Here is a 20637-nt window from a genome sequence, read left to right as displayed (position 1 = left end):
TCAAACAGGTAAGACTTAGGGGTATATTTACTAAACAGCGGGTTTGAAAAAGTGAAGATGTTGCCTTCAGCAACCAATCAGATTCTAGCTGTCATTTTGTAGAATGTACTAAATAAATGATAAATACAATCTGATTGGTTGCTATAGGCAACATCTACACTTTTTCAAACCCGCAGTTTGGTAAATATACCCCCTTAGAGAGCAGACAGAGCACAGACAGAGGGGAACAGGGGAATAATTTAGAAAAAAATAGCCTGGCATGTTGCATTAAAGAACAATTAGACATGATCCATTTTGCAATACCCAGAACATATTTCTGTTATACACATGATAGTTACTCATTCAGAAATGGAATTTTCACTCCATGCAATGAAGTCACTTAACTGTTTTTTAATACAGAAACAATAATAAAGTAATTAAATTAATCTCCAGCTAACCAAGACATGCTCATAATACAATGGATACAATAACTGATTATCTTAAAATTCTTTTTAAATCCAGAAAATTGACACGCTAGAAGTGATCTACATTGTCCACTAGGGGGAGCCGACAGCAGGCAGAGTCATGTGATACACTTGGAGGGAGGGCGGCCGCGTGCTGTCTCTCTGGGATCTGTGTAATCTCTCCTGGCGGGATCTGTCCAGTCTGTTCCCTGTCATGGTGGCCTCCGTGCTGTTGTCTTCACTACTCTCACCGCTGCCGCGCTTTGCAAAGTAAATTAATCTTATTTCATTTTATTATCTAGGTGGTCTATTTTACAGCCACGTTCCCTTACGTGGTACTTATCATCCTCCTCATCCGAGGGGTAACACTGCCCGGGGCAGGAGATGGGATCTGGTATTTCATCACCCCGAAATGGGAGAAGCTGAAAGACGCTATGGTGAGAATGCAGCACTATCCGTTCATACAAGTGAGGGGGGAATGGATAAAATAGAAACAGAGAATGTGTAAGTCATTAGTCAATCTGCAGAAGTAAATGGTGAAAGTAAATCTGGATTTGGACCATTTCTGTTTTTGAATCATGAGACGTTCTATCCAATATATCACTATGGGTCGATGAGGTTCTGGAACAAAGCAATATTCTTCCGGATGCTAGAAAAGTTTGCAAACTAATAACCAAATTGGTAGCACAAAAAGGTACAAGGAACGCTCTGCAACAAGAAGTTCTGGGTTATATTGAGCCAATTAGAATAGAGGGAACTAGCAGATCACTTTCTCAAATTGGGAATTATAAAAGATAAAAACACACGTATCATTATGTAAATGTATAGGCTGTAAAGCTGTTTCACAGATGAATACTGGTCCCAGACGATTTAAGGTTAACCACTTCCTGACCATTCCCCTTTGCCTCCGAGTCACCAACATAGATACAATGTGCGGCAGTGATGGTGGACATGTCTGGGAGGTTCCAAGAGTTCAGTGATTGGAATTATTTAGTTTCTGACCATGCACAATTTAGTGGGAGCACTGTGTCCTTACCAGCACATAAGGGGATTGAAAAGAAAAACTTTAAAGCAGCAATTCCATGAAAAAATGAGATGTGCTCTTTAACGTAAATCACTGTTGCAGGCTATAAGAAGAATGTTGGTAATGACCAATTTTCCTTGGTTTGTTTCCTCAGACTGCTATTAATGATCTATAATTCTGCAAAGTGTCATGTGATTACCATGGCAACCACATTCACAGGGCACATGATTTAGTGAGCAGAGGGGCCTTTGAATGCCCCTCTGAGCTCTGTCGGCTCTGCACACTGTTAACTCCTCTCTCTCCTACTACCGCCTCTTCCATGCCATGCTTAGACCTGTGAGTCTGTGTGTGTGTGACTGGCAGCCATATTTGTCTGTGATCCGGAGAGATTTTGAAAAGAAGATAATTTGTAGGAGGAACACTAAGAAAAATTATTATCAGATGCGTGATTTAAATGTACTTAACTTGCTATTTAAAAGGAAAAAGATATTTATGTGGGATTGCTGCTTTAATACTAAAATGTTCCTGGAATCTATGGCAATGCCATAAGACATGCATGGGGAATTGTGTGACAGTATGGGGATAATCAGAGGAAAGGGAATTGTTTCCTATGGTTGCCTGTTTTTCCCTATACAATAATCCCTGTATAACCAACACAATACAGGAAAACTGGTCTGGTCATGAAAACAATATAGCCTTGAAATGGTGACGTAGGTATAAGCAGGAAGATGGAACGATCTTAGCCGACTTTAATGTCATGATACACTGTACTTCATAATACGATTACGCACAGGTTTCTGGAATCTAGTTGTGATCTTTCTTTTGTATAAAATTTAGCACAAAAATCTAAATTTTTAAGCCTTACTCTCACTGGTGTTGATACATCCGTCCGTGGTGCGTTGTCTTCAGTGCAGGCGATGCGACACGGCAGGTGTATAACCGCTTGTGACTACACAACCTTTCTGTGTGGCTGCCATATACGTCTCTAGATGCAGTGATTATCTCTCAAGCTTTTCTCCAGGACTTTCAACGACTTGTCACCGTGCCACCACCGGTAGGTGGCTGATCAGCGGATAGTGTTGTCTTTAGCCTAGGTAGTCGGAGTCGTTTGAGCAGAAGATGGGATATCACCCAGCGAGTAAGACTGCCTGCTGTGCAAGGCTCCTGTAGATGACAAAGATGTATAAGAGAAAACATAAACATGACATAGTTGTAATATTGTTTATCCAACTTAGAAACTAAGACAGACATGCATTCAGTGGGGGAGATCTAATTAGCCGCAGGGTCCTGTAGGAACCGCACCCGATTAATGAGCACATTCCCAGCTATGACAATACAGAAAACATTTCTAATTTTTACTCTCACTTCTATGAAGTGCAAGCAAAAAATGAGTGAAGATTATTAAACAGAACTAGAGGTACAACGTGGGAGGTTCCTACGGTATCTCACGGCTTATTGAATCTCCCCTAGTGGGATTTGGTAGGGATGTCTGTCCAATCGGTGGCCCAGGTGGCAAGTGAGAAATTTTTGCCTCTATACTAAATTATTTTAGTAGATCTGGAATATATTTCAAATAAGTTTCAGCAAATCATGGTGTACGACCAGGACTCTGGATGCGAATAAATAGGCTGAAAGTGAGAACTTTTGTTCTACAACAGACACCAACATACAACTAAATAACCTGGTATCAGAGACTTGAAGAAAATACAACTGTAAGAAAACACGGTACATTACATAGAAACCATCAGGAAGAAAATAAAATATAAGAATTTCTCTCCGTCTCCTTAAGATTTTGATTGGATTGGTTTTCAGGGAATGTGTCCATCAGCCAGACGTCTCTGGTATGAATAGTGGGGAACGCACCAGGTCTATAAGTCCCAGCTGAGCGATTCTAGAGCTCACATGTAATCTAGTTTTAAATTGCCTAATCGATCGCGCTGTGTTGTGCGGTCACACGGGCCTCCCAATGGGTCAGTGACAGCCGAACCAGCACAGTTTAGCGTTTTCTATATAAAGAGAAGCACTTAGCTAGAATTTCATGGGGGAATGGGGGGGGAGGGGGGGGGGGATGTGGTCCCTAATTGCACATTACAGAAAAGGGCACCTTCATCAAGATTAATCTTCATTATTGATAATTGTCCCTCTCTTTATCCTGAAGAAGGCAAACAAAATGTATTGAAGTTGTTTTGTACAGCGATACGGGTTTTACTTAATGTAATAATTTGCTAAATTATTGCGTTACCGGGAACCTACAGATTACATGTGCTGGACGGCAGGTACCGGGCCTGGCTCGCAGGGTTCTTTTATAAGGCACCATCAAAGGAGAGATGTGGAGTCAGAAAATAGAGATTGATTTCCACATTGAAATGTTTATTTGGTGCAAAATTGAGTTTGTAATTCCCCACCAGAAGGTGGCAGCAGTCTGTGGAATATTAACTCTGGACTGAAGACACCGGGGTAAAATGGACCAAGCTTATCACTGGGGGGCAATGCCCACGGGCACCAAGTGTGGAATGCAAAACCAAGTATCAAGGTCAGCCCAAAGCCCACGTGGCGTGCTGCTGAATGAGACCTTAGGATTTCCCATAATGCAACTCATGTTCATGATTTAGGGGACAAGTCGTTTAGTCCTTCTTGCAGTCAGGAACCACAGATGGAGGCTTCTGGATAGATAATACTTTATGCCAGTAGGAATCTCAGGTACCACCCTCTTCTGCTATCCATCTGGGCACACCTTCTTATTCTTTTATGGACTTGTGCTCTGGGGTCATGAGTTTGATTCCCGACCATGGCCTTATCTGTGTTTGCGTGGGTTTCCTCCGGGTGCTCCGGTTTCCTCCCACACTCCAAAAACATACTGGTAGGTTAATTGGCTGCTATCAAATTGACCCTAGTCTCTCTGTCTATGTCTGTATGTTAGGGAATTTATACTGTAAGCCCCAATGGGGCAGGGACTGATGTGAGTGAGTTCTCTGTACAATGCTGCGGAATTAGTGGCGCTATATAAATAAATAGATGATGATGATGATAGTACTCATGGCTGTAGAGCAGTATGACAGAGCAGTCCTTTGTGAAGGGGTAAAGCATCACAGTCCTCTATGCGGAGTCATCTGCGTTAATGATCCATCTGTAATCCTGTCCGGATAGGACAATACAACCAACGGGCTTAACCCTTGAAGGGAGGTACTGGGTAACTTATCCTGGTGGAGTCATATAGCAGACGCACCTCTGACAGTAACTGACCTGTGCTGGGATAGGTGGAAGAGGGAGAACACAAATCGGGATCCACTAGTCTTGATCTTGGCTCTCCAGGATTGGGAGGCGGATATTACAGATCCCCGGGGGTAACATCCTTCCTGTGCCGGAGGTGCTGCTAGTTTTCAGGTTGGCCATCACCAACTTTTATAAGTTCCATCCTGGGACACTCGTAGTGAGTCATGTGACACAAGTGGGCGTCGACCTGTTTATTGAGTACATACAAAAGAAAAATGATCAAGACAAGCTCAAAAGGAACATAAAAAATCAATACAAAAAACTCCTTTAAATGGAGTAATATATTTCATATTACTGGGGCAATTAAGAAAGATCTCTAAAAAATAATTGAACGAAATTATATTATAATCCAAAGTATATTTTAATTTTATGTTATCGTGGGTAACATTAAACGTGTTATGTTCTTTTATCTATGAACAAGTTTATATCTTTTTTTTTTTTATCTGTTACTAATTTCGTGTACTCACAGTGTTTGTCATTTGCAATGAGATCATATGAAGTTAACGTTGCGTTGCCTCTTGTTTCTACAGAGATTTCATCCGGTTTTTGTCATTTTTCAGGTTTGGAAAGACGCAGCTACACAAATATTCTTCTCTCTGTCAGCGGCCTGGGGGGGACTGATCACCCTCTCCTCGTACAACAAGTTCCACAATAATCTGTATAGGTATGCACTTAAAGAGATAATGTGTATTATATATATATATATATATATATATATATATATATATATATATATATATATATATATATATATATATATATACATATACATACATACACATACACACAAACACACACACACAGTATATACAGCTAAACATGTGCCTTGATCTGTGGTGGGTGTATAATTCAGATCCACTGGTGCAAAATAAGGCTTTTTGGTGCAATATTCTAGGTGCTCGGTAAATAAGAGCCATAGAGACTTATAACACAGTGCCCCCTGGTGGTCAGATGAGTGATCTGCAGTCTGTTCCACCAAACAGTAACATCTAAACAAAACGTGTCTCATTAATGGAAGTAACATTGCTTCTACAATTTAAAAATATCTAATAAAATAAAAGCACAGTCTTTATTCCAAAATCCCCCTCTCGTCCCATCTTGTGTCAATAGTCGCAGAACCTGATCAATTTAGTTTTTCCCGAGAATTCTGATAGTGAGAGCGGCTTGCGCAGATGACTAAGCCAATTACTGACTTGGCGGATCATATTATTCAGTGCCGCAACCAATCAGCATGGACTTCTCAACCTGCTGAAGCCACTCTCCTTTTCCAGAATTCTGGACAGGCCCAGCAGGGCGGCGATAGAGTTCAGTAACTCTATTACTGAGAAGATCTAGGTCAAGGGAACAAAGGTTATAAGAGATGGGGAAGGAAAGGATTTTGTTAGAAACCAGTTGGGTTATCTGAGTTGTTCTTTAATGCCAGACAAGATCTTCCCCACTTGCCTGGATGATTTGGTCCCGATTTGGTAAAATAAAATATTATCCTCAGTTTTCCATGTGAAAGGCGAACTTGGAGAGTATATATATATTATTTTATTTTACGGCCAAGCTAAATGTATTATTTAAATGTTATTAAATGTCCCCATTGATGGATCCCGCTACAGTAAGTGACGCGACAAAGCTCATTTATTACAAATCATACAATTAGCAACAAACTGGTTTATGTCCAGATTTATTGATGGTTTTACGCTGGAGCTGTTTCCAGGCCCTTCGTAGTAATATATTTATTTCTCTCCCTCAGGGATACTCTGATTGTCACCTGCACGAACAGTGCCACCAGTATCTTTGCCGGCTTTGTCATATTTTCCGTTATCGGATTCATGGCCAACGAACTGAAGGTGGACATTGACAAAGTTGCCGATCAAGGTACAATAAATATTCATCTTGCCTCAAAAATAACTGTTTAATCGTGTTTTATAGAAAATAATTGCAATTGGAAGAAACATCTTTAAGAATATATGGTGCCATTGTGATGTAAGGATATATTCAGGGCTAATTACATCAGAGGAATCCAGATATAATATGTATAACAGGCTAGGTAGGATAAAAAAAAATTGCTGCAACTATCATTGCCGCATAAAATACATTTTTATAATTCTACACTTAGAGGTCTATTTATCAATGCATGAAAAGCTCTAAATTTGTTGAAAACAGTAGCTTTCCCCAGATTTAGAGCTTCCCTTTGTTTAACAAACCTTCCCCGAGCCTGTTTAACGAGGAAATCGACACATCAGTACAGCAGTGTCCTCGTATCGCTAACCGGGCGTCAGACCAGGGAAAAATGCTTAATGGAATCTTGCCGCCAACCAGCATCGCTGAGAGCTGGACATCGCTCAGCTGCCCTGGCAAAATCTTAATAATGAATTGGGCAATATAAGATTTTTTTATTGGCGCGATAGGCATCTTCCATATCGCAGGGTCTTGATCAATAGACTCCTTAGTTAATTCCACCCTCACATTATTCATATATACATATGTGAAAAAAGTGTCACTCATTCAGTGTTTTAAAGTCTAGGTGTTTTTAAGGTCTAGGTGCAGCTAAGTGGTAGCAACAGCTCCGTGTAGACCTTAAACATTCCAGTGATATTAGGATATTAACAAGTATTTAGATTGACTCATGGATATCTCACAGCTGTCCCAATTTAGGCGGGACAGTCCCTATTTGGGGGACCCGAGGGTGCATTTATGACCCCCTCTCCCACCTCTGGGCCCAGTGGTGGCCACACCCCATACACCCCCAGTAGTTCTGTTGGGAAGTCACACGGTCACTTCTTGCTACAGGGAATTGTAGATGAGTTACAAGAGGAAGTAAAGTGATGGACATGAGTTACTTTGTATCAGTGCCAGAATGGAACGGTTATGGAATTTACTGACAGTTACTGACCTGCTGTATTCGCTTCTCTCCAGGTCCTGGCATCGCTTTCGTAGTGTACCCAGAGGCGCTCACCAGGCTACCGCTTTCCCCCTTTTGGGCAATAATATTCTTCCTGATGCTTCTGACCCTGGGATTGGACACAATGGTGAGATCTTATTACCGCCTGCAACACTTTATCCTCAGCGGTCCTACGGTAGCCTGTAAATCATTATAAAAAAATAATACCCCCGTTACTGAGAAATATAAAGAGACGGACAACAATATGGCGCCTCTGAGCACATTATCCCGTACATTTTGTTATTATTATCATTCTCTCTTGTTCTCAGTTTGCTACAATTGAAACGATAGTGACGTCCGTTTCTGACGAGTTCCCCAAATATCTGCGAACTCACAAACCCCTGTTTACGTTGGTGTGCTGTGCGGCTTTCTTCATCATGGGGTTCCCCATGCTCACACAGGTCAGTTATGTTCATTGCACCCGTATGCTTTATTCTATGCCCCGCCCATGCGCTGGCAGATGCGCCCATGTACTGGCAGACACGCCCATATAGTGGCAGACACGCTCATTGTGGTCTTCAGAAGCTTCTTGTGACATCATATAACCAGGAGTCTGTAAGTGACCACCTGGTTGGTTAAAGTCTCCTCTAATTCTAGGAAAGAGAAGACCACCTCCCCTTTAATCACTTTTTTACAATTTAACACAACATATAGTCAACTATTTATACTGTTTTGTGTAATTCTAACTATTTTTTTTTTTTTTCCATATAAGATATTTCCTGAATGTGTTAGAGGATCCGTAGCCCTTTCTGAAGAGATTTTAATCTTATTAAATTTGTCAGGAGAGTTATGGATTTTATAGGGTGTTTTAATATAATTTTGTAAACTTTTTTGTTAGTGGGAACAGATCTTTAGCCATATATAGATTTTTTTAAAATGAGAATAAATTTAACGGAGACTCAATTTCTGTTAAACTTATATTTCTTTAGTCGTTCTGTTAAAGGATATTAAAAATTAGTGAATTAAATGGACTGAAACAAAACAAGCAAATATTGATCGTTTGTAATGAACAATCTGCTTCCTGTGAGGATTTCTTAGTAATATTTGCCTTCCGTAGGGGGGGATCTATATGCTCCAACTGGTGGACAACTACGCGGCTTCATACTCACTGGTGATTATTGCAATCTTCGAGCTGGTCGGGATTTCTTATGTGTACGGTACGGAAATTACATCATCTAACAATGAACTGACGCAAACTTGTTTTTCTATAGATGATCAATTAATTATGGAGCTTAATGTACGGTTATTAGGTAACTATTGTGGCTGAACAATATGTTCTCCTTTGTTTCTGTTTTCTTCCATTTGTCAACTGTCCCCTTATATCCACCACCTGTGTACCCCCTTATAGCTATCTGTGTACCCCGTTATATCCACCATCAGAGTACCCCCTTATATCCATATATGTACCCCCTTATATCTATTTGTGTACCCCGTTATATCCACCATCAGTGTACCCCGTTATATCCATATATGTACCCCCTTATATCTATCTGTGTACCCCTTTATATCCACCAACTGTGTACCCCCTTATATCCATCTGTGTACCCCTTTATATCCATATTAGTACTCCCTTATATCCACCATCTGTGTACCCCCTTATATCTACCATCTGTGTACCCCTTTATATACACACCATATGTGTACCCCCTATATATACACATCTGTGTACCCCCTTATATCTACTGTCTCTCTGTATATTATTATCTGTGTACCCCCATATATCCGCCGTCTGTTTTCTGCTAATCCTGCCAAGGGTCACCCTCCCTATTCCACATCAGTCACCCCAACACCAGTAAGAGGGGCTGGCATGGAGCGAGGGTTTGGCATGGAGTGAGGGGCGGTAAGAGGGGGCAGAGGTGCTCGTTATGCTATTACCCTGCTGAGGGCACTTCCTACTTGCCCTGGGGTAACTGCCGAGAGGACACAGACCTGGACTCAGCCTATCAGAGGACTCGTCTGTGTTCTAGAACCTGGTTCCTGATCCCATTGTTATGCTGCAGTGCACAGGATCCCCTCAGGCTGCACATACAGGGACCAGACAATGACCATGATATGTACAGAATATTACCCCTAATACCCCCATAAATCCTCCGTTTGGCTGTGTGAGGAAGTGGCACTTTCTACACATCTGAAAGCTGTCTGTGTGGGAAATAGCTGCTATTCTAGTTTTACGAGCACTGCTTGTGTTACAGACGGCATCATTGTCTGTTTACTGTTCCCAAAAGGAGGATTAAACCCATCATAACACGTATGTGTCAGTAACGGAATAAAGGATCAGACCAATCCCCAGAAGACTCTACAGAGCGTATTTACGCAGATTAAACTTACATTACAGGATTGCTGGGAAGTCATTAAGAGGAAATTATCCTTCTTTTATATAAGCAGGAGGTAGAATGGCTGTAACTTGTGCATAAACTGAAATATAGGGCATCTTTATAGCGCTACAGCCTGTTATATGTAATAATATGTTGTGTACCCAAGAGTCTGCCACAGCTGTCCTGCATCGCCCCCTAGTGGCAGATTAATGTCTGCATCTACAAGCTAAAGCTGCAAATCAGAAATACCCAATAGAGGGACTACAGCACCCCACTGTATCAATGTGCCCTCAAATATCTACCATGTACAGTACTGTGCAACAGTTTAGGCAGGTGTGGAAAAGATTTTGCAAAGTAAGATGTTTGGAACAACTTCCCTGTCGACTTCCTTCAAAAACTGTGTGCAAGTGTACCTAGAAGGCAAAGGGTGATCACACCAAATATTGATTTGATTTAGATTTCTCTTCTGGTCATTCGCTTTGCATTTTGTTGGGAAAAATAAACTATTAACACTTCTATTTTTGAAAGCATTCTTACTTTGCAACATGTTTCCACACCTACCTAAAATTTTTGCACAGTACTGTATGTACCCCCATATATCTACTGTCTGTGTACCCCATATATCTACTATATCCGTGTACCCCATATATCTACCATGTACCCCATATATCTACTGTCTGTGTACCCCATATACTTACTATATCAGTGTACTTCCTTTAGCCTACCATCTATGCACCCTTAAATACCTAACTCTGCCTCTTTTTCTCTCTCTCTCTCTCTCTCTCTCTCTCTCTCTCTCTCTCTTTATATATATATATATATATTATAAATGCTTAGTGGCGTGTGTTAGTCTGTCTGTGTGTGGAAAAAATAAAACCAAGCTGCAGCGCCACCTGCTGGGCGGAGTTATACACTGACCTACTAAATTCTTAGTGTGTGTGGAAAAAAAAATTCAGAAAGGGCTGAAATTTTGTATACTAAGATGTTTTTAATTTGTTAATTTAATTTGTTAATTGTTAAAAGTGTTTATAAAGATTTAAAAAAAAATATATATATATTTCTTGAAGGAGAAGTGACAGTTGGGAGTGGTTGGTGGTTGCCGGGGGTGACAGAGCGAGAGGAGTGTGATACTCAGGACCGCTGAGAGAGATCCCTGTGTCTGGATAGACATCTAGATAGATGTGGCGATGAAAATGAAGGATGAGGTGATGGAGAAGAATGATGAGGTGGTGACATGTGGAGAAAACCACGTTAAAAAAGGGCGCTTACGTCGGGAAGTAACGCTCTTCCCCTGAGGATGCCTGGGCTATGGCCCAAATGCATGACAAGAACCTTTTTAACACCTTAAGTAGCTTGATTTGACTTGAATGCATGAGTATCATGCACGGGTTAACTTGTATATATATATATATATATATATATATATATATATATATATATATATATACATACATACATAGATACATATACACACACACACACACACACACACAAACCATCTCTGTGTACCCCCATATATCTACAATAAAGGGGTACCCTTACATCTCCGATCTGTGTACCCCATATGTTTAACTCTGTCTCACAAATGTATCTCCGGCCGGGCACTGGGTCACTGACACTTCTTGGCCCCTCTCTGCCACGTGGGCAGCTGGACCGCTTACCACTGTCACTGGCTGAAAACAGAACATAAATAACCAGTCTGTGTGTCCCTCCTCCGCCCGTCACTGGAATCCTTCCTCTCTCCAACTTGCAGTAACGGGTGCTGGCGGAGACAAGTACCACAAACCGCAATCCCCTCCCCATCACCCCAGGCACTCACCAGATCCCGAAGGACCACTAGAGAGCACGGAACCACACCTCGAGTCTGATCATCCCAACGCTTCCACTATTGCTGGATACAGCCTTTGGTTCCTACAGGAGAAAGACACTAAAAAGAGACAGGTTTCATACAAAACAACAAACAGTTTGGCATGTTACCTGCCAGTGACCACCTCACCAATGGTCGCTACTTCTACTCCGGGAGCTGACCGATCCTGCTGCTGCTCACCCGTCCTGGGCCACCTGAATCTGCAGAGACTGTGCCGCTCAGCAGGCCTCCACCCGCAGCCAGAACCCCGGCTGTTAAGCCCGCCTGTCTTGGAGTTCTGGACTTTAGGTACTCTTCCGGACAGCTACAGAGGTCTTGTATGGCAATCTCAACAACCTAGGACTTAACTACATAGGGCCCAACTCCCTTCTACGCTACCCAGATTCTCGCGGCCTGCCACACAGCTATAAGGGCCTACTACCCTTCTACCACAAGGGCCTACTGCTCTCAAGATACCTAACAGGGACCTGGCACCCCACTAACCTACGGGCCTCGCACCCAGCTAACCTACGGGCCTCATGCCCAGCTAACCTGTGGGCCTTGCGCCCAGCTAACCTGTGGGCCTTGTGCCCAGCTAACCTGTGGGCCTTGCGCCCAATCACTAAATTAAGGGCCTTGTGCCCTATCTACTTATAGGTTATCAGCCTAACTAAACTAACTAATGGGCCTCGTGCCCAACTATCCTAATGGGCCTGGTGCCCACTAAACTAACTATGGGGCCTTGTGCCCACCTGACTTGTTCTAGGGCCTTGTGCTCACTAAACTAAACAATTACCTATGGGCTAGTATCCCACTCTCTTAACTGGGCTGGGGCCTTGAGCACCCTTAACTTGCCAATGGGTTTAGTGCCCGACTTGAGCCCACGGGCCTTGTGCCGGCCTACAGCACTAGTGTACTTACCTGCTCAGCGTCTTCTCCTCTTCGACACTGAATTCTCCACAGTCTTCTTGGCGGGGGCACTGTTAGCCCTTACAAGGGCTCCCCACCGATATTCTCTTTGGTTGCTTGATCCCAGTGTCTTCTTGCTTGTGCGACGTCTTCTTGTGGCAGGGGAGCTCCCAGCCCTTACAAGGGCTCCCTGCCACTTCCGCCGTCTTCCTATGTTGATATGGCACCTTCGGACGTCCCACGATGTCCTTCTTCTTTCACCGCCGCCGGACTTCTGAACCAAAATGACGTTGTCAAACGGCGTCTACGTGACGCGGGATTGGCTAGTCCCGGCGCCAATAATTTAAACGCCCGGAGGTGAGCCCTGATTGGCTCACTTGCCCACTGCTGGTGGGTCCTGCAAGCAAAGAAGAGGAGTACTCACCACTGGAACACGGGACCGGTGAGCAGTTTTCCGTCTCTTCCATCTTCGCCCTCTTCCCAGGCACCTCGGCAGCTGTGCACATCTCCACACTACTCTGTATTCCTGAACTCTCCACTCAGCTCCTGATGGTGGAGTCCATTTCTCCTGGGATAGACCTCTTGTCTGTCTTCACCCGGTCCTCTGTTTCAGATTTCCTGCCTCTTACAGGACCTACCACAGCTCCTACACTGATCGACCCCCTGAGCCACTGCTGGGTGTGGTCACACACCTCAATACTACCGGGAGGATCCCCAAATCCAGGGTCTGAGCAGGTGGCTCCGAACCTGTAACCACCACACCTTTTATATCTCCTGTCTCTGCTAACCCCCTAACATCTACCTCATCTCTTATCCATTTATGGATTTACCACCATGTATCTGCCATCTCTTAAAGTTATCTTTTCCCATCTGGAGAATTAACATCACAATGTTTATACACAAACATACTTTCCAGTAAGTATCTTTCAGGCATGAGAATACCTGATGTCTTTTTAAGCATGTCAGCATGAGGGTTTGGCAGCCCCACATTAATATAGCTAATTTGGTAACCATATACACTGATCAGCCACAAGGTTAAAACCACCTAGCTAATATTGTGTAAGTCCCCCTCGTTATGCCAAAACAGCTCTGACCCGTTGAGGCGTGAACTCCACAAGACATCTGAAGGTGTCCTGTGGCATCTGACACCAAGACGTTAGCAGCAGATCCTCTGTAAGCTGTGAGTTGGGGTCTCCAGGGCTCGGACTTGTTTTCCAGCACATACCACAGATGCTCGATCGGACTGAGATCTGGGGAATTTGGAGGCCAAGTCAACACCTTGAACTTTTTCTCATGTTCCTCAAACCATTGCTTAACATTTTTTGCAGTGTGACAGGGAGCATTATCCTGCTGAAAGAGGCCACTGACATCAGGGAATACCGTTACCATGAAGGGTGTACTTGGTCTGTGACAATGTTTAGGCAGGTGGTACGTGTCATAGTAACATCCACATGAATGCCAGGACCCAAGATTTCCCATCAGAATATTGCCCAGAGCATCACACTGCAGATGCTCTGACCCAGTCATCAAGCCATCACAATTTGGCCCTTGTCATAGTCGATCAGATTCTTACATAGACCATTTTTCCTGCTTCCAACACATCAACATCAAGAACTGACTATTCACTTGCTGCCTAATATATCCCATCCTTAGACAGGTGCCATTGTAAAGAGATAATCATTGTTATTCACTTCAATTGTCAGTGGTTTTAATGTTGTGACTGATCGGTGTATATGTGTATTCACAATAAACATATAAACATTCTTTAATTTAAATGGAACATATGCATTGTATTCTTTCATTCTACCACTAGATGGAGCTCTTACCCTCCTCTTACTGTACAGTCAGGCAGTGTTACTAGTGGATAAAAGTGACTTTCGCTGTCAACCTTCAGTCTCATTACAGATGTGTAAAACTTACTGTTCCCACCTTTGCTGTGTCCCCGCAGATTATTATTGATAGACTTCTGGACTCCGTACAGCCTGTACTGTATTTTCTCTCCAACCAGTATATCCGTGTTATCAATTCTGCTTTCCTTTCCACTTCAGGGCTGCAGAGGTTCTGTGAAGACATAGAAATGATGATCGGGTTTCAGCCGAATCGTTTCTGGAAAATTTGTTGGGCCTTTGTCACACCGACTATTTTAACCGTAAGACAATTTAATTTTTTAACTCTTCATTTCCCCCCCTATTAATTGAAATACAATGGACTGCAAACTTGTTATGAATATATCTGCTGTCGTATTACTGAAACATTTAGCAGACTATCTACAGCTTAACCATTAGTACTGCAGTGACAGGGCAGCAATATTGTTTCAACAAAGTAGTAATCTGCTATGTTCTGCTATTAGTGTAGAGGGAAGGAGAGCAGAAAGTTACTTGTGAGCTCTCAGACAATTATCTTATAGAACTAAATATGGTACGTGGACGGTTTCCAACTAAACCTAATTTGTTGTATAGGAAATATGTATCCTGTAGATGAATGAACCAAATGTCGGTCATCTAGTTGCAGATATATCGCTACATCAGAGGACTGTAGATACACTGTATTAACTATCAGCACAGATCCTTTATACTATGAGTCTCTGGTGTTCTGTGCTCCTCAAAAGAATATTTTTTCATGCTAAGCATTATTAGATCTACCAACAAGATACAGAGCATTAATTTAGACGTTAATTAATTCCCATCTTCTGGGGTCTCCTATGCATCAAACTGCTGCCCCCGGTTGTCTCATTAATGGCCCACCCCTGGGTGGAGTTATCTATTAACAATAAAATAGCAATGAGCGGAGATATTAATCGTTGTTGGTTTATTTAAAGGACAGATGAGCCGATATAGGCGAGTGGAGTTTTCTGCAGGATTTTTCTCCCACAGATGCCCGTAGGCAGGTGCCTTGTACGTCTAACTATACATCCACTACTGCAAGTAGGAAACCAGTTTTACTTCACACACACTGCAATAAATGTTATGTACAAATGGGGGATGGGCTGTGGCACAATATTCAGTAATAATACATCATCAATATCACATTCACCAAATATAAATACCATTTTCACCTCATCCAGTGAAAAAAACTATTATTGATTGTCTGGTGTCTGGCCAAAGATGGTAGAAATTATATTGCGGTCAGACCATCTACCCGGTACAATGATATCCATCCCATGATACAGTCACAATAGTGCGATGGCTGCAGTAACAGCCGCAGCTTATACACCTCCACAAATCATCACCATTTATTTATATAGCACCACTGATTCTGCAGCGCCGTACAGAGAACTCATTCACATCAGTCCCTGCCCCATTGGAGCTTACAGTCTAAATTCCCTAACACACACACACACACACAGACAGATAGACTAGGGTAAATTTGTTAGCAGCCAATTAACCTACCAGTATGTTTTTAGAGTGTAGGAGGAAACCGGAGCACCCGGAGGAAACCCACGCAAACACGGGGAGAACATACAAACTCCACACAGATAAGGCCATGGTCGAGAATTGAACTCATGACCCCAGTGCTGTAAGGCAGAAGTGCTAACCACTGAGCCACCGTGCTGCCCCAAATCCACATTGCGGTCTCCGGCTCACACTTACAAACAGAAAACTTAGATATAATTAGTGTTCCCATACCGCCAAACTGTCCCGATTCTGGCTGGACATCCCGATTCTGGCTGGACATCCCGATTCGGTGGTTGCAAAATGGGTGGGACTTAAAAGTGGGTGGAATTTTACCCAAATTTGTGCAGAATTTGTGGAGGGGTCAGGGATTATTTTGTTCTGATTTCATTATTATAAATGTTGGGAGGTGTAGTGTTCTCATATTTTTGAAATGGAAAAACTAGACCGTAAAATCCACCCCATACTTCTTTTAGGGTCCCAAATAAAGTAATATGATTAGAGGAACTTATACACACTTTTCTGTTAATTTGTATCCATCAGTAGCACAACTATGGGAAATACTTCTATAACTATAGTTGCAGCCTTTAAAATGCTCCTAATTAAAATGTTGTTGATACCTAGGCACAATGGAGGCAGCCATCTTGTTTATCTCACTGGTATATATATATATATATATATATATATATATATATATATATAAACAGGGATACTCTGCACTCTCCAAACACATAATAATGCTATATCAAGTACTGTTCTATTTTAAAAACAGGGAATGTTAGTTCCACATATTGCAATATATGTTTAAGCTGACCAACTCACGCCAAAGTCTTCCCATTCTGGTCAGTCCTAATCAAATGCTATGCTATTTTATCTGGGCTTAAGGCTTACCTGCACACAGCTTTTAAAGTCTTTCCCTAGCACTAGCAGCCATATATAAAATATATTTTTTAAAAAATAGATTTGTTTCTTTATGCAGTTCATATTTTGAGACACTAGGTGGCAGCAAATTGCAAATGTTACAAAAGTATGGACAGAAAAAGTGCTTGGATTACAGCACATAGCAATTCCGCAGCATTATAACGTATATAATATCCAGGGGACAGCGAGCACACACTGCATTAGCAATTTATGTGAATTTATATAGATTTCCCAATATCCATTTTGCTTTTTTAATAAAGAATTTATATTATGCTTATTCTATGGCACTTATACCAATGTAAATCACTCAGATAATGAGAGTGGCTGGAAAAGGTCATTTTTAATTAGCTCAATCGTATTCAAAAATGGTGAAAATAATTTGTTTTTGTACTTTGATTTTGAAATGCAAAATAAGTTTGATAACGAGTAACCAAAGAGCTTTGTAACCTTATAAAGGCAAAATAATGCAGAACGAGTGGTTATATGCAGGGTTTGAACCTCCACGGTGACTGTTATTATCATAATATTAATTATAGGAATTACACATGTAGAATGTTGTTTCCTTGACATTATTGTGCCAGTTTGTGAGTTTAAGATTAATTAATAGTCAATGTGAAGGATTTGTGCCTTTACCTGACGTGAAATGATGCCAGCATCCAAAATTCCATTTCTCTTAGTAGAATGTTGCTGAGGTTTTAGTTTTACGGTTTAGGAGAGATGACATCGCCTGTGGCTTCACATTAATGGTTACATCTCCCAAGTCACAGAAACAGGTTGGTGTAGGGAATAATAGAGATTTATATCCAGGATGGCCTAGGTAAAGAAGAATGAAGTTACAAATACAGTAGACATAGGTGGTTAATATAAACAAATGTATACTCCCAGAAGGAAGCCACAGACTGAGAGTTATATAGTGGAAGGAGCAGGGTCCCCCAGAAGCACAGAGTATATCAGGAGATGAGTGATGTGTCAGTGAGGACAGGGCTGCATGGGGCAGGGGCAGTGACATGATGTGAGGAGGGGAATGGAGGCAGTAGGAAGCCACAGACTGAGAGTTATATAGTGGAAGGAGCAGGGTCCTCCAGCAGCACAGAGTATATCAGGAGACGAGTGATGTGTTAGTGAGGACAGGACTGCATGCAGGTGCGGGCTGTCAAAGTTCAGCCCGGGGGATGCACAGGTGTCATTGATGACGCGGCCGCATTGCGTGTTATGCGATGCGGCCGCCTGTGTGCTGACGTGGCTGCATCGCATGTCTTGAGATGCGGCCGCTTGTAATATAAATGAAATATAGTATTCAACTGGGGGGGGGGGGCGGCCGGCCCAAACAGCTGTCAGACTGAGCAGCTCGGTGCCCCCCTGCCCAGCCCGCCCCTGACTGCATGTGACAGGGGCAGTGACATGATGTGAGGAGGGGAATGGAGGCAGCAGGAAGCCACAGACTGAGAGTTATATAGTGGAAGGAGCAGGGTCCCCAGCAGCACAGATCAGTGATATGAGGCTCTTGCCAACAGATGCAGTAAGATTGTGGTGTTAGAAGCCTCTCTACATTCATACAACCAGTTTGATTTTACTGTGTTGCAGTAATGTTGTAGCGCTCTGTAGAACAGTTAAATTCTAGTGCCATATCAAAACTTCAATGAGAGTTTAATGACTAGTTACCAATTTGTTTATTAAAAAGAAAACAGCAATTCTGTATTCCTCTTACTTGAGATGACTGCCGGTCATGTTATCGTGCCCTCAGCTGGGGTGGTTCCATCCCTGTCACACCCACATTCAGCAGCAGTTTGGTTGCAGACAATTTCTCACATTCTTTGGTTTACTGAAGCTCCCTCTAGTAGGCAGTCCGTGGCTGCTGTTGTAGTAACCAAAAGGAAATCTGTAGTTGGATAACCGTATAGGCTGCTTCCTATTGGTTACTATGACAGTCGTCACAGACTAATCAGGAGGGGGAGCTTCAGTAAGCCGGAGGAGGTGAGACATTTTCTGCTGCATGTACATGGGCCCCTTTCAAAATGTTGCTGTAAGTCCCAGAAATAAGTTACATCACTGAGAGCAACATGGTTTATATTCGCAGATAGATCTCTGTTAAATATTTCAGTAGTAAATGTAAAAAAAAGTGTCAATATAATATTATGTAAATTAATTGTTTCCTTTGCTTTTGCAGTTTATTTTGTGCTTCAGCTTCTGGCAGTGGGAGCCAATGACGTACGGAACTTACCACTACCCGACCTGGTCCATGGTCCTGGCTTGGCTCATGTTGAGTTGTTCCGTGATCTGGATTCCTATCATGTTTGTCATCAAAATGTATCTTGCGCCAGGCAGTTTTATCGAGGTAGCTCCCAGCATCTCAATCATTAGCTGTGCTCTCGTTTTGCATACTAAACACTGCTCATTTCAGCCCATTGCAAGGAATATAAGTTTGCAGCTTCCAATAGGCACCAGAACAGCTGGAGTATAAAAAGCTTACGATTCACTTTGCGACAGAGAACACCTCGCCAAGCGCCAAAAGCCCAAAAGGCGGCCAGTCTGATCCGCTTTTCTATAAGTGTTCACTTGGGAGGTCGAGGTGTCAAAATGGCAATTTAATGGAGATGAAAAAATGACGACAATAGAGGCTCAATTTATTTTAATAGCTAATAAACCAATAATTGTTCTTTTAATGACGCCAGGAGTTTGTTTTCTTGTCGTTTTATGCAGAAATTTCCCCTTCCCAAATTACATTTTCAATAAAAGAAAGTGCATCAAAGACGAAGCCCGCGTTCATTCTCCACTCACCTGCCGCCTGGCGTAGATGACGATCGTTCGCTAGATAATTAGATTCTCATTCCGAGCGCAAGTTTTTTTTTTTCATTTCGCCTGCTTTGTACGCTTTGGGGAATTATCATAAACAGTAAATTCAATTACTCCAACGCTCCCCACTGCCCGGCTATCGGCTTCAGTAAGAGAGGAATAAAAGCCTTTGCTGATTTGGATGTTAATTGTTGGTAAAAAAAACAAAAAACCCTTTATTCTGGTCTTAAAAATTTCACACGGACCTTGTAGGACAACAGGGTTAGTTATATTCGAAGACCATGGGGCACATTTATCATTTAACGTTGAAATAGAGAAATGGTTATCAATCCTTATCGGACGGATAAGTATTGATTCATTTCTCAAATTTATCAAAACCGGAGTACAGAAACAACAGTCCTGATAATCTGCTGTTTCTGTGAAAAAAAAAATCATACTTACCTGCCTCTTCGGAAGCGCTGTCTTCGGGTCTTCTCCTTACTCTTCAATTGCGCATGCGCACACAGATCCCCTCTCTGTCTCTGCAACGATAGTTGCAGAGAGAGAGCTGTGAGTGACAGGGAGGGATCATGTGATCCCTCCACACATGCGCTGTCCAGCTCTGCTCTCCGGAGCAGAGCTGACAGCATTAGATTTCCTCATGTACGCCAGCTGCAGCTGGCGTACATTAACATGACAAGTTCCCGAAAAAAATGTTTTTTCGGGACTTGTTAGATTGCGGCCAGGAGCAGTCACCATTCTGTTGAATGGTGACTGCTCCCAAAAACGAAGAGGAGTGCAAAGCAGCAG

General features: G+C 42.4%; 1 protein-coding gene and 1 long non-coding RNA gene across 2 annotated transcripts in view; one reads left to right on the top strand and one right to left on the bottom strand.

The window, feature by feature from the left end:
* SLC6A5 (solute carrier family 6 member 5) overlaps positions 1–20637 on the top strand; it is a 72007-nt gene that overhangs the window by 46793 nt on the left and 4577 nt on the right. Inside the window, exons 8-15 of the mRNA XM_075188427.1 lie at positions 746–880; positions 5301–5404; positions 6482–6606; positions 7648–7760; positions 7942–8073; positions 8730–8829; positions 14791–14891; positions 19223–19390. Of these exons, the coding sequence (XP_075044528.1) occupies positions 746–880; positions 5301–5404; positions 6482–6606; positions 7648–7760; positions 7942–8073; positions 8730–8829; positions 14791–14891; positions 19223–19390 (978 nt within the window). The remainder of the gene's footprint in view (positions 1–745; positions 881–5300; positions 5405–6481; positions 6607–7647; positions 7761–7941; positions 8074–8729; positions 8830–14790; positions 14892–19222; positions 19391–20637) is intronic.
* Positions 371–20637, bottom strand: part of LOC142104005 (uncharacterized) — a 62500-nt gene continuing 42233 nt past the window's right edge. Inside the window, exons 3-8 of the long non-coding RNA XR_012679485.1 lie at positions 17689–17868; positions 14663–14803; positions 7625–7742; positions 5208–5411; positions 4711–4927; positions 371–2631 (exon numbers count right to left, since the gene is read on the bottom strand). This is a non-coding gene — a long non-coding RNA (uncharacterized LOC142104005). The remainder of the gene's footprint in view (positions 2632–4710; positions 4928–5207; positions 5412–7624; positions 7743–14662; positions 14804–17688; positions 17869–20637) is intronic.

Source organism: Mixophyes fleayi, chromosome 10 (assembly GCF_038048845.1).
Source record: "Mixophyes fleayi isolate aMixFle1 chromosome 10, aMixFle1.hap1, whole genome shotgun sequence".
In the NCBI taxonomy this organism is placed as follows: Eukaryota; Metazoa; Chordata; class Amphibia; order Anura; family Limnodynastidae; genus Mixophyes; species Mixophyes fleayi.
The sequence above is the reverse complement of the archived record's forward strand: the minus strand, read 5'-3'. Positions and strand labels throughout refer to the sequence as shown.